The sequence below is a fragment of the Tenrec ecaudatus genome, chromosome X, assembly GCF_050624435.1.
Source record: "Tenrec ecaudatus isolate mTenEca1 chromosome X, mTenEca1.hap1, whole genome shotgun sequence".
Lineage (NCBI taxonomy): Eukaryota > Metazoa > Chordata > Mammalia > Afrosoricida > Tenrecidae > Tenrec > Tenrec ecaudatus.
In genome coordinates, this window is record NC_134548.1 from 163,325,832 (window position 1) to 163,339,056 (window position 13,225).

At 45.0% G+C, this 13,225-nt stretch overlaps 1 protein-coding gene across 8 annotated transcripts in view; it reads left to right on the forward strand.

Annotated features, from left to right (window-relative positions):
• Positions 1-13,225, forward strand: part of AFF2 (ALF transcription elongation factor 2) — a 599,454-nt gene that overhangs the window by 497,115 nt on the left and 89,114 nt on the right. For all 8 annotated transcript variants that reach the window (XM_075539353.1, XM_075539355.1, XM_075539357.1 and 5 more), the window contains one exon: positions 1,369-1,406. In XM_075539353.1, the coding sequence (XP_075395468.1) occupies positions 1,369-1,406 (38 nt within the window). The remainder of the gene's footprint in view (positions 1-1,368; positions 1,407-13,225) is intronic.

Here is a 13,225-nt window from a genome sequence, read left to right on the forward strand (position 1 = left end):
TCATTTTGCCACTGTTATGAATCTGGCCACTCCTGTGAAAGGGTCATTCGACCCCCAAGAGATCGCAACCTACAGGTGGAGAAGCGCTGCTATTGCAGTATTGAGCTTCTCGGGAGCAAACACTCTCATTTGGGGGCCACCAAGCTGCTGCTGATTCACACTGTCAACCTTTGCTTACCGGACAATGTCTCCAGGGATCTTAAACTTTGGAAGTGATTGATTTAATTTAAGGGGGAGAAAAAAGTATGTTTGGAGCTGCACTGAGTTGTCATTATCTATGGAAGGGTTCAGTGTGTTTATTCATTGATCCTACGCAATGTCAAGTTCAATAGAAGATGCTACGGTGTCTACCTTACAAATTGTATCCCCTGTGTTCTAATGCATAGCAGTAGCCTCCTCTTAACCTCCCCCCAAGTCTCACAAACACAAAACTTCCCAAACGAATACTTTGGATAGAAGCTGAACCACCCGGAGGTTGTCACACGACGGTGCTCCAACCCTCTGTGTTGTCAATGGGATTTCTATAGGCTGAGAAAGTCTTGAAAATACAAGTTTGGTTCTGATTACATAAATGTGCTACAGAAGTATATAAAAAAATTCATCACTAACCCCCTCCAGGTGCTTAAACATTTTGATAGACTGTAGCCATTCTGCCATCAGTGCCCCCCAGCTGTGTTGCTTAGCAACGTTTTAATTCCAGAAGAATCGAAGGAGATGAAATCCCTGTGGAGAGGGAAACAGAAATGAGAGGGTTGTTGACAGATGATCCGTGTTGTTTCTTCTGATATACTGTGAAGATCACTAGCTCTTTTCATGAATGATAAATGGACTGTCCACAGATGAATGGGTGCAACAACACACTGGAACTGGCTCCTTGGTGCAGGCGGCGCAGGCCCAGAGGTTCCTCCTTTCAGCAGCTGGGTGTGTTTTCTGAAAGGGCTTACAGGAGGGCATCCAGCTGAACCTTCCATCAGCCCCTGCTGTTTCGTGATGTGGGCTCATGAAAATAATTCTGGAAATGGACCTTTTGATTTTTCTCTCCTGTGCAGCTACAGCCAGGTGTCCATTGTGACGTGAGGGGGACTAGTGGCCTAGAAGTCCAGGACACTTCTGCCCACAGCCAGCTGCCCGCTATTCCAGTCCCACCTTTGAGGTCCATCCAGGGCTCAGAGGAGGCCAGGGAGGAGGCCCCTCCAGCAGTGGCAGAGCTGCACACTCTCCACTCTGCTGATCTCCAGCAGCTGGCTTCAGAGAGAGCCTCTTCTTTCAGAAGAACATTTTACATGGGTTATTGTTCTGGTAACTAGTCACCAAGATTGTGCCTGCTAATGTCGTCTAATTATGTTTCTCTCTCTCATTCGTTTTTAGGCTGTTGAAAAGGCAAAGCCTAAGAATAATGCTGGAAAGTAAGTTTATTTTTTATTATTACTTGGAAATTTTCATTTTAATGGACTCTCTGCTTGTACAACAGTAAAAAGAGGGGGTCATTAAAAGAGACCTTGGGTGTTGGCTTCATCTCAATTCGTGGTGATTAAAAGAATAAGAGGCCAAAGAAAGAGAGAAAAGCAACCGCTCTCCCATAAGCAGGGGATCACTTGATATCTCCCTGTGTCCATAATGAGAAAATGCCCCAAGGGGTGGCCAGTGGACATGAATTACTCGGTACCACCCATGAAGAGCTGCCAAATGCTATTATAATCATATTTGGCACACAGTCTTTCAAGCACATGCTAAAATGATGACATTGTTAATTGCAAACCTTGGGCCTATGGCAGAGATGGGTGTGGCTGGACCTGTGCCAAGTGCTGCCTAGCCACTACGTGGGGAGGCTTGGTAAGGCCACGTCAAGGCCTCTTTCCGCATGTTAATGAAACGCTCATAGCATTGTATTCAACCAAAGGTTTTTCTAGTTAACAGATATTTCCTAGGTGTTTTATGGGGTGCTCTTAAATGGTGAGCAGGCTGCACACCCCACTGTTGGACGCACAGACAGCCTGTCTCTGCCTGGTGGGCTGCTTTCAAATGAGGAGGGATGCCTGCCTTGTCCTTTGGGTTGATAATATCAGCTTGCAGTGTTACTGGGCCAGCCAGCCAGCCAACCCAGAGGACAAAGAGGAACTGCTCTAGCTGCAGGACTATTGCAGGGCACTAAAGGAATGGTCGGCAGTTCAAATCCACCAGCTGCTCTGCAGGAGAAACACGCACCATTTGAAATCTCTAAAGTCTTGGAAACCCCAATGGGTACATTCTAGCATGACCTAGAACTGAGATTCTCAACCTGTGGGTCACGGCCCCTTTGGAAGTCTATCGGCCCTTTCACAGGGGTCGCCCAATTCATCACGGTACCAAAATGACAGTGATGAAATAGCAACGAAAATAATGTTATGGTTGGGGGTCACCACAACACAAGGAACTGTATGAAAGGGTCGAGGCATTAGGAAGGTTGAGAACCACTGACCTACAAGGTGATTGTTTTTTGGTCAGAATTGACTCTAGGTCAATGGGAAGAACTGCATTTCAGAGAGGTACTGACTTTCATTCAGAAATTCAAACCAAGCTCCCTGCTCTCAAGTAGAAGGCAACTCATGGGGACCCTACAGGATAGGGCAGAACTGCCTGCCCCGATGGGTTTCTGAGACTATGACTCTTTAAGGGAGTAAAAGATCTCGTCTAAACTGCTAGCCTTGCAGTGAGCAGCCCCACACATACCCATGACACCACCAGGCTCCTGACTTTAAGTTGGTACCAAATACAAGAGGGCTTCAAGGTTCACGGGAAAATGGAACTGAAAGAAAAGGAAATTCCCTCCCCTACCCTCACCACCACTGGGGGAGTTCCCTGCTTTTTAATGGTTTCTGAGAGAATGTGTCAGCTCATGCCAATGACAGGAAGGTGGCTTATATCAAAGGATTAACTGTGCCAGAACACCAAGGTAGTGGTTCCCATGCCATTATACCTTAGTGTTTATTGTTCCCCCAAATGAGTGGGGGTCTTTCCTTTGGAAAACACAATTGTTCTTAGGCCAGGGCATATCTGATGGAAGGAGTAAGACACTGTTTTTTTCATGCGCTGGTTTGGTTTTGAAATGGTCTCGGCAGCCCGATTTCTTTTCCATCTGCCCTGATGATTTCTCTCTTGCGAGCTTGTGGCCCACAGCTGCAGGGATTAGAGAATGGTGCCAATAAGGCCAAGGCCAGGCTGTAGTCCCTGGCAGGGCTATTAGCGACCTTTCATACAGTCGGAAGGCTCTCTCCCCAACCAACCTGCCTACCGATGTGTGCCCCAGGTCACCACGAGCCCAAGCGGGGCCCTGAAAGGAGTGGATATGACACCACTTGAGCCCCTAGCAGGAGTGAGCTACCAGGAATAGGACTGATCAGCACCGCAAATTGTAGTCTAATTGCCTGGACTCAGGGCTAGTTTTCTTTATTTCTTTTTTCCCAAAATTTATACTTTTATTTTTTTTTAAATAGTTTTATTGGGGGTTCATACATCTCATCACAATCCGTACATTCATCCAGTGTGTCAAGCACATTTGCACATATGCCGCCATCATCATTTCTTAAGCATTCTCTTTCCACGTGAGCCCGATATCAGCTCCCCATTTCTTCCCTCTCCCTGCACACCCACCCCCCCTCACAAACCCCTAATAAGTTATAGATTATTATTTTCATATCTTATATCATCCTCCATCGCCCCTCACACACTTTTCCATTGTTCGTCCCCCTGGCAGGGGGTTGTAGGTTGATCCTTGTAATTGATTCCCCCTCCTGATATCTCTACTCTCCTTGTTGGCCCTGAGGGGTTTATCTATCCTGGATTCCCTGTGTTGCTGGCTCTTATCTATAGTAGTGTGCATGTTCTGGTCAAATCCAATTTGTAAGGTGGACTTGAGGTCATGATAGTGGGGTAAAGGAAGCATCAAAGAACTAGAAGAAAGTTGTGTGGTTCATTGGTGCTATACTGTACCCTGACTGGCTCATCTCTTCCTTATGACCCCTGTGTGAGGGGATATCCAAAATGGGTACATAAGCAAATGCGATGAAAAAAATCTGATGGTTCCTGGCTATCAAAAGATTCAGTGTCTGGGCTTTTAAAGGCTTGAAGATAAACAAGCAGCCATCTAGCTCAGAAGCAACAAAGCCCACATGGAAGAAGCACACCAGCCTGTGTGATCATGAGGCGTCGATGGGATCAGGTACCAGGCATCTAAGATCCAGAACAAAATCATACCCAATGTGAGGGGGGCAGGGATGGAGTGGAGACCCAATACCCATCTGTAGGCAATTGGCTAGTTTTATCTTGGCTGTGAAAAACTCCACCCTACAAACAAATTTTAATTTAAGTTTCTGATGGCCAACTGGATGCTTAATCCAGTAGCTAGACAGGCTTCTCAGCATGTCATTGTTGTTTACATATTTTCCTTAGACACAGAACAGTTTTGAAACAAATCCTTCCATATGCACACATTCAGGGCAGCTTTATTTCTTTTTAAATCATTTTATTGGGGCTCTTACAGATATACATATGTCGCCATCATTTTCAAAACATTATCTTTCTACATGAGCTCTTTATTATCAGCTGCAGACCTGCTTTCTAAGTGGACTTCAGATGCATAACTTTTTTTTAATGTACAGACAAATAATGATGAACTCTGAAAGGGTTGTGAAGGAAAAACATACAAATAGCATTCAAAATCAGAAGAGTAATATCCCATTTTATGCAAATAACTTTTTCCTGGTTTTTTGATGATGAGCTCTTGCGAATTCCAAGTGCCAAACCCGATCTAATGTCTACAACTGAGGGGAACAGTAGAGAGACAAATCAGAAAAACTAGAAGACCAGTGGATTGGCCATGGAAAAATGAGCTATCGATTTGGAAGTATATTTGAAAAGCTCCTTAGTAAGAAACCAAAGTAAGAAGCAGCCAGTTGGTGTTTGGGGTGGTCTTCTTCTTGCATAAGCTCAGCCCAAGTGGGAGTGTGCTGTTTCCTTTAAGCTCACCCAGCAAGCGTACTTGCCCAGAAGACGAGCCTCTTGAAAGGAGACTTATATCTCAGGAGCAGAAATTACAGAACTGAGCTCAATAACTGACAGCAGGACAAGAGTGTCATATGTCGTGGTCCTTTAGAGCTCTGTGATGCCTGCCAGGGAAAGTCAGTGGCACAAGGAGTAAGGGTTCCATAAATGAATGTCCAAGTAAACCAGTTGGACACATCCCAACAAACAGTCCTGCCAGAACCTGGCCTGGAGACTTTGGAAGGCTGGCAGCTCCTCTGAAACCAGGGAAACCCTCGAATGAGGGTCACCATAGCATCAGAAGGGTGTTTGTGTTCTTGATTGACCCTTGAGTCATGGCACACTAAAAATACCCCCACATTTCATGGGTTTGTTCTATGACCAGTGACTGGTTTGATCTTGGGGGCAAGAATTAACTTGTGGTTGGTAGCTCTGAGCATATGAGAGGATTACAAAAGTTTATGGGAAAATGCCATTATCTTGTCAGCCCACTCACCATGTACCTTTTGAAGCCCTCTGGTACCACGCAGAGCAGGTACTGCCTTGCTGGAAAAGGAGAAACTTGGTGGCCTAATTTATAACTGAAATTTTAACTCTAATTATTGAAGATGAGCATGCATTTGCACAGGTTTCGCAAAGTCCAGCCATTTTTCGAAAATTACCCCAAAGAGAAAAGCTAATCTGAGCCCTGTGAACGTGGTATCAACTTCAAATTCCAGTGTCCACAAGATAAAGTTGGATTGGAATACAGTCTTGCTCATTCATGTCCACATGACTGGGGCTGCTCTGGACTGCCACAACCATGCTCAGCCTTTGCTCCAGAGACCCAATGGACTGCACAGGCAGAAAGAGGCAATGTTTGGCCCTCTCTAGAAATAGTTTGTTGGCCCCGCTCTGGTTGGTCAGGTAGGAAAGAGGCACAGATGGAGGCTTTTCCAGGAGCGCTGAGGGTTCATCTAACAATCCCCTCTCGTGGCTTTTTGGGAAGAAAAATAAAAGGGTCTTTTCTGTGCTCTTTGCACGTGTTCAGAATGTTCTCGGTTGAGGTCCTTTGTGATTCTCCATTTTCACAAAGAGATGAATTCTTAAGTCAGTGCCTTTGAAGCTTGTTAAGGCAAAAAAGTGACTTGATGGGAAAATGAGTGATGCCTCAGCCACCTCGTGGTTCCTGCCCTGAGGTTGCAATGTTCCGCCCATCCGGAACTCAGTGCGTTCCCTCCACCTTACGTGTCAATGGCTGTATTACAAAGGGTGAATGTCTTTGCTAGGCTACACCACCTTTCCATTGGGGGCGGGGATGAAAAATTGATCACAACTCCCCTTCAGTTTGTCTCTCTTCCCCTCAAAAGGCTCCTCTGCCTCTCCCCTTTACTCAACAACGGGTTCCATTCATTTCCTTTGACTACCTCCATGACTGTAAGTTCCCTTCCCTGCCATCCAGAGGCTGGAGCCCACGTTCATTATGCTCTACACAAAGAAGAAATTAAATAGAGACTTGGTGAATGTCCGTACATAATGCACCTGGATACACTGATGATTTCACCCTGACACCCTGAATATGATTGCCGAGAGTAAGAATCCAAATGGAAAGGTTGGGGAAAAGAATTGCCCTGTGCAATCCTCAGATAAGAGGAAGCATTCTAGTATCAAAGTCAATTGGGATGCCGAAACTCTGGCTCTTTATAGTCACCGAAGAGACTTTCCCTTGTGTGTTAATGTGCCCCAGCATCCATCTCCAAGGTTTCATTGTGACAAGGCCTGAGAGGTGTATAGATTTTTCCTACCATATGTGACTTATAACATACATTAAAACATACACCCATTTCCGTTATTAAGACATATGTGATAGTACACTTCTGCTAATGTGACTTGCTTTGGGCTAAAAGCCATGTACTCATAAGTTGTCTTGAATCTAACTGAAGTTGACATCTGTTACCAAAAGAGAGGAGAGAGAGAGAGAGAAAGAGAGAGAGAGAGAGAGCGAGCGAGCGCAATTGCCAAGCATAATATTCTTCCTTATTTTTTCACTTTGATAAGGCAGTTCTTGTCTTCCACAAAGCAGTATCAGAATTCATACTGCTCAGGAAATTACACCTTTATTTAGGAATTGATCCATCTCATAGATACGGTGGTTGCATTATTGAAAAATGACAAATTACCCCAAAGATTTCTCTGACCATGGTGTTGGTGCAGTATTCATTTATTCATCTGATGAATATTTATCGAGGCTGTACAGCATGCTAGAACTATGATAGATGCTAAGGGGATTAAAAATAAATCTGACACGGGTCTTACCCTCGAGGAGTTTCGAGTCCATGAGGAGAGATAGAATCGGTTTGTAAGTAACTTAATAGAAGACAGAGAGTGATTTGCTTGTTAAGTGGGGGGGGACAGATGAAGTCTAGGGGAAGCTTCAGCCAGCACTGTTCAGGCCGAGTCATGGTGGAGGAGGAGGAGTTGTTGTTGTTGTTGTTTGAGCCAACACTTTCAAGAGGACTGATTTGAAACCCTGGAGCCAATGTGGAAGGGGAAATGAGAAGCCCAGGATAGCTAGCTGAATATAGATGAGGCAAGGCCAAGTTGGAACCCAGGGCTGAGAATCCGTAGTGACTCAGAACCCTTGGGTTTTATTCACAGGAAGGTGATTTCCTTGGCAGAGCATTGAGGAGTCCGTTTATTGCCGATTGTGAATTACTGTTCAGTTGCCGAAGTTCTAAGCATAAATTAAAAGTCAATAGACCTGGATTCTAGATTCTAATCCCAAATCTACCAACAGTTTGTGATGTGAAATTGGACATAATCTGTGTTGTGCTAGGCTTTCAAGAGAAGCAAAACTAGTGATGTGATACACACAGAGAGAGAGAGAGAGAGAGAGAGAGAGAGAGAGAGAGAGATCAAGGAAAATGGCCCAGGGGTTAAGTCCAGTTTGGTTGTCAGATAATATGATCGAGGCTTTTCTGGATTCACATGGCTACCTGGAGCTGGGAAGCTGGGAAGATCAGAGGCCAGTGGAGGCAGAAATAGACTGACTGATCAGATATGTCAGCCTCTGGAGAGCTCGGGATTACCAGGCAAGATTGTGGGCCACCAGTACAGGCCCCAAGAGAGCAGACACAGGCTAGAGGCCAACAAGAATGAGAGGAGCCAGCTTTTTGCAGCTTCTCTTGTCTAGACATCAAAGTTGACAATACCCTCATGGAGACAGCATCAGGCTGTGGCCTGCCCCTTATAGGAGAGGGCTTAATGCCAAATCATTCAGAATCCTGGCCAGGCAAAGTTGGTATTAAGCCTAAGAATCACATAACCTTCCCTGGCTACAGGACTCAGTAAGGTGGTTTCTATGACGCTGCCACCTCTTCAATTCTGCTGTTGCTCTGGGGGCCACATTTTTCTCCCTGGATCAAGGAGGTTCAAGATGTGCAATTTTAGGACTAAAAGGATGTTTCATTCCTGACTTTTCTCTCTCGATGGGAGTGAGTGAACGTGTGTAGAGAAACAAATACCATATATACTCATGTATAAGCCAAGTTTTTCAGCACATTTTTAATGTAGTTTTTGTGATAAAATTTGGTGTCTCGGCTGATATTCACATTAGCTTATACTCTAGTATATAAGGTATATAGATTCTATGCTATGCTGTGTATTAGGCTCCTCCTAGGAAAATAATCCATTGTTTGAAATCTGATGTCAATGCCGGCATGTACGGCAATTATAAACATTGCATACATTCTGCTCATGTGTTTATATGCACACAGACACAGACACATGTACAGTCTTTCTCCATGGTTGCAGAGTAGCAAGAAGCCGCATCATTAGAGTTCTTAAGAGAACTGTTAGAGGATAAATGTGGCTCCCATTGTGTTGAGTAGAATCTTGTCCCTTTTGGTCAGTGGCAATTGTACGTTTGAGTCTGTAGGGGTGGAGTCTAGTCTGTCAATCTGGAGATAGGTAATGAGACTTCTGTGTGGACATGGCCTTCTCCGGAGAATTCTGGGAAATCTAGTAATTCCTTTTTGAAGGCAGGAGAAACACACGTTCTCTGCTACTCCGAGAGACATTGCAGAAGACAAGCCACATGGATGCAACCAGACCATTGAAGCTGCAGAAGCCACAGAGAGACCCCTGACAGCACTGAGATGCTTACAACTCCACTGGACCCAAAGACTTTATACCCACTGGCTTGTGATTGTCCAGCATTTGGCTTCATTGCATGTGTTTCATGAGTCTGAAGCAAACTTTATAGATTGGTATCAGACATATGGGTTAATATCGGACTTATGGACTAATAGCAGACTTATGAACTTGATCTGGCCTGGGCTGAAATGTTTTCTCAATGTTCAATTGCTCTTGTATATAAATCTCTTTCTTATACACATATGTGTGTCCATGGATTTGTTTCTCTAGTCTACCCGGACTAACATGTTATGGTACCAGGAGTGGGGTAGCAGAGAGAGAGTATGTTTCTCCTGCCTCTCTGAAGGAATTATCAGATTTCCCAGAATTCTCAGAAGGCCATGTCCACACAGAAGTCTCACTGGCTATGTCCAGTTTGACAGAGTAGACTCCACCTCTACACTCTTAATCTTTAAATTGACACCAGATTAGGTGACTACCACAAGTCCATTTTTTCAAGATCATTTTACTGGGGGCTCTTACAGCTCTTCTAACACTCCATCCTTCCATTGTGTCAAGAACATTTGTACATATGTTGCCTTCATCATTTTTGAAACCTTTACTTTCTACTTGAGCCCTTGGTTCTTGTGATGCTCCTGGATGTGTGCACCTCTGAACTATCTGGAATGTCGGTGGAAGCATCGACAGTAAAGGAGACTCCAGGGATTCGGAACTGTGTACTGCCAATCACTAGTCTTACAGGACTGTCTTCTTAGGAGGAAACCATGGCTCCTTCTCAGCATCCACTCATTTTGATAAATTGCAATTGCCCTGTAAGTGTCGTGCCCAAAGAGGATGAGAGACAGCTGATAATAGGTCCCTTGGCCAGATGTGTCCAGTGAATCTCACAAAGAAAAAGGTGATATGCCTGGCTCACTCCCTTCATGAGAGTGAGCCACCAAGACCCTTGAGCCCCCAGGTGTCCTTTTCTACCCAGAACGGGTTATTTTGAGGAAAGAGAGAAAGAAAGCCTCTATCAAACCAGCTGCGTCAAATAAATGGCACGCTTTACATTGTGCGAATAGCCACAAGTGGTTGCAGAAGGTTCGAGCAATCATCCTCACAGATCAGGATGCTTCCACATGTTCTTCAGCCCTCCTTTTCCTTTGGAGTGTGAGTTGCACACTCTAGGAAATCTCACATGACACAGCCATTGAACACTTTAGGGAGCACAGTTTTCCATGGGGACACATGTGGCGTCACCATGAGTGGAAATCAACACCACAATCGTTTGGTCTTGTGTGGTTGTTAACATGCAACAGACAAAGCCAATCAGACAAACCAGCAAAGGCCTAAAGAGCAGATCACCCTTCTAATGAACAATGGTCATACATCTTGTTTCCTGTCATGGACTACAGTCCCCACAATGCAGCATCACTAATTCCATTTTCTCTCTGCATTTTCAGCCTTAATTTCTCCTCCTTTGCGAACAACTTCCAAACTCTGTCCCTGGGTAAATGCTGCCCCCTTGATCTCTCAAATGCTTCCCTATTCCAAGGTTCATGCTCCAAGGTTACACCAGTCTCTATTCCACCAGTAAGCCTGGTCTTTTTTAAGTGACTGGAGCCCTGCTCCACATCTTTTCTCTTTAGTTCTCAAGGGAACATATCCATGAGGGTGAAACGGAAAGAGGACACGCAAATGTGTTGATGATAGCAAGGGAAATGAAAGGCATCGACTAGTGATGCTGAGGGATCTCAGGCCAGCCAGTGGGTTTAAATCAAATACTTGTAAATGGAATCAAGTTGCTTTTTAAACCTGCATCCCTCACAGTAGCCCTTTCTCCGTATGGTACTTTTGAACTCTGCGTTTCTTCGCATGGGCTGCTTAGAAAGTAGAGCTGTTTGACTTCAACACACAGGGCAGCTCAAAGTTTGTCACTTTTGTGACCTCAAAATTTATGCTAAGATTTCCATTTGGTGAACTTCCCCAAAACTGTTTATGACTCAGAATCACATAGCTGCCATGAAAGGAAGTCAAGGAAACCACGACCATTTATTCTTTGAACAAACAAAAAAGTGTGTGCCTATTATGTGCCAGCTACTCTCCGCAGTTCTAGTATGTCCTACAGGGTCATGATGAGTCAGAAGTGATTTCATGGCAGTGGTTTGGTCCAGGGAATGTGCCAGGCTTGGGCGAGTCTAGTAGGAAAACAGACACATTAATCCACTGCTGAATACTGTATATACTTGAGTATAAGCCTACCCGAACAGTAGCCAAGGCACCTAATTTTACCTCAAAAACTACATTAAAAATGTGCTGGAAAACTCGGCTTATACACAAGTATCTACGGTAGATTGTAACTCTAACCTTTCGTATGGGACACATGGGTATGAGTCTTGGCCAGTTCACCTCTCAGCAGAGGCTTGCATGTTGAACTTCCAGATAAAAACCGACTAGGAAGAAAGGCCCGGTGATCTACTTCTGCAAATCAGCCCATGAGAACCCCAAGCATCACACACAGTGATCCAAGCCCATTGTGCACGAGGCCAATTTTACCGCAGCCAATGCCAACCTAATTGAAGTCTGGGCAGAGATGAGGGAGCCAAGGGATTTCAAGAGTGGGCTTCCCTCTAGCTGAGCAGGAGACCCCAGTGCCCAGAAGACCACTCACAAGAACAGAAGAGCACGCGCAGAAGGCACGCAGATGGATGGGTGCGATATCTGCTCGTTAGAGGCCCTAAAGATGCGCTGGTTTTAATGTGTGCCGTAGCAGGAAACAGCACACTTGTGCAGGAGAGAGGCAACGGGAAAGAGTGGCGGTATGTACCATGCACCCTGCCAAGGACCACGTGCTTCAGCTGCCATTCGGCATTAAGAAGACAGCAGTGCGGTGCAGAGAAAACTAGGAAAGTGCAGACATTGAATTAATTCACCCCTAACGTGATGGCTGGAGCTGCCGCTCTCTTGTGAGGCAGGCAGTGTTCACGGGGATTGATGATTTCACACCATCTGAAGGGCCAGATGGGCCCCCACCGCTGTTCTGGAAAGTTTGAGGTTAAAGTTGGGGAAGGGGCTATAAAGTACCCAGTTTTAAACTGGTCAGAAAGAAAATATAAGATAGTAGGAAAAACAGTATGCAGAAAATAAACTAATTAAGTGAATTCTTGTATTGCCTGACCATTTTTTTCTGTAAACCTAAATACTCTAACGTCTATTAAAATGTTACTATTTTTTTAAAAAAAGAAAGAAATATGGAGAGCCATTGTATCCATCCGGACTCACAGAGATCCCGCCCATGTGACAGGGTAGCACTTTCCCATGGGGTGGCCTTGCCTGCCATCCTTAGGGAGTAGCTTGCCACATTTTGCTTCCAAGGAGAAGCTACGTGGCGTTCAAATTGCCAAGTTCTTGGTTAGCAGTCAAGTGTTCACTTAGGGCACCACTCAGACACCTTGGCAAAGGTCAATATGTCGCCCATCCTTTCTGATGCTATCTGGCTAATCCTTCTCAGTGGACTTTCATGGAAGTCGCTGTCCTCTAAGCCGGTCCCTAGGTCCCGGGTTGCCATCAACAATGCAGGATGGTTTCTTGCATACTTTCCTAAAGTTCCTTTCCAACTCTTGCTCAAACATTTCTGTTACACCAGCAGTTCTCAGCCTTCCTCATGCCGTGGCCCTTTCAGACAGTTCCTCATGTGATGGGGACCCTAACCATAACATTATTTTCGTTGCTACTTCCTCACTGTCATTTTGCTACTGTAATGAATCAGGCGACACCTGTGAAAGGGTCGTTCGAACCCAAAGGGGTCGCGACCCACAGGTTGAGAACTGGGTTACACCAAGATGGAATACTTCAGACATGAAATATTACATTGCCATTCTGACTCCGTCATCTGACTTCCTTCCACTGACATAAAAATGTCATTCTGAATGGACCTCTATCAGCCCTACACCTAAGCACAGTAGGGCTATTTTTTTTCTTTCTAGGGAAATGATACCTGGTAACAACACACAGGGTCCCCAAGTAAAGGAATTGTCCAGTGACCACAGAGTGCTTTCCCAGTCAGGAGCTTGGCTAATAAGTTATGGTT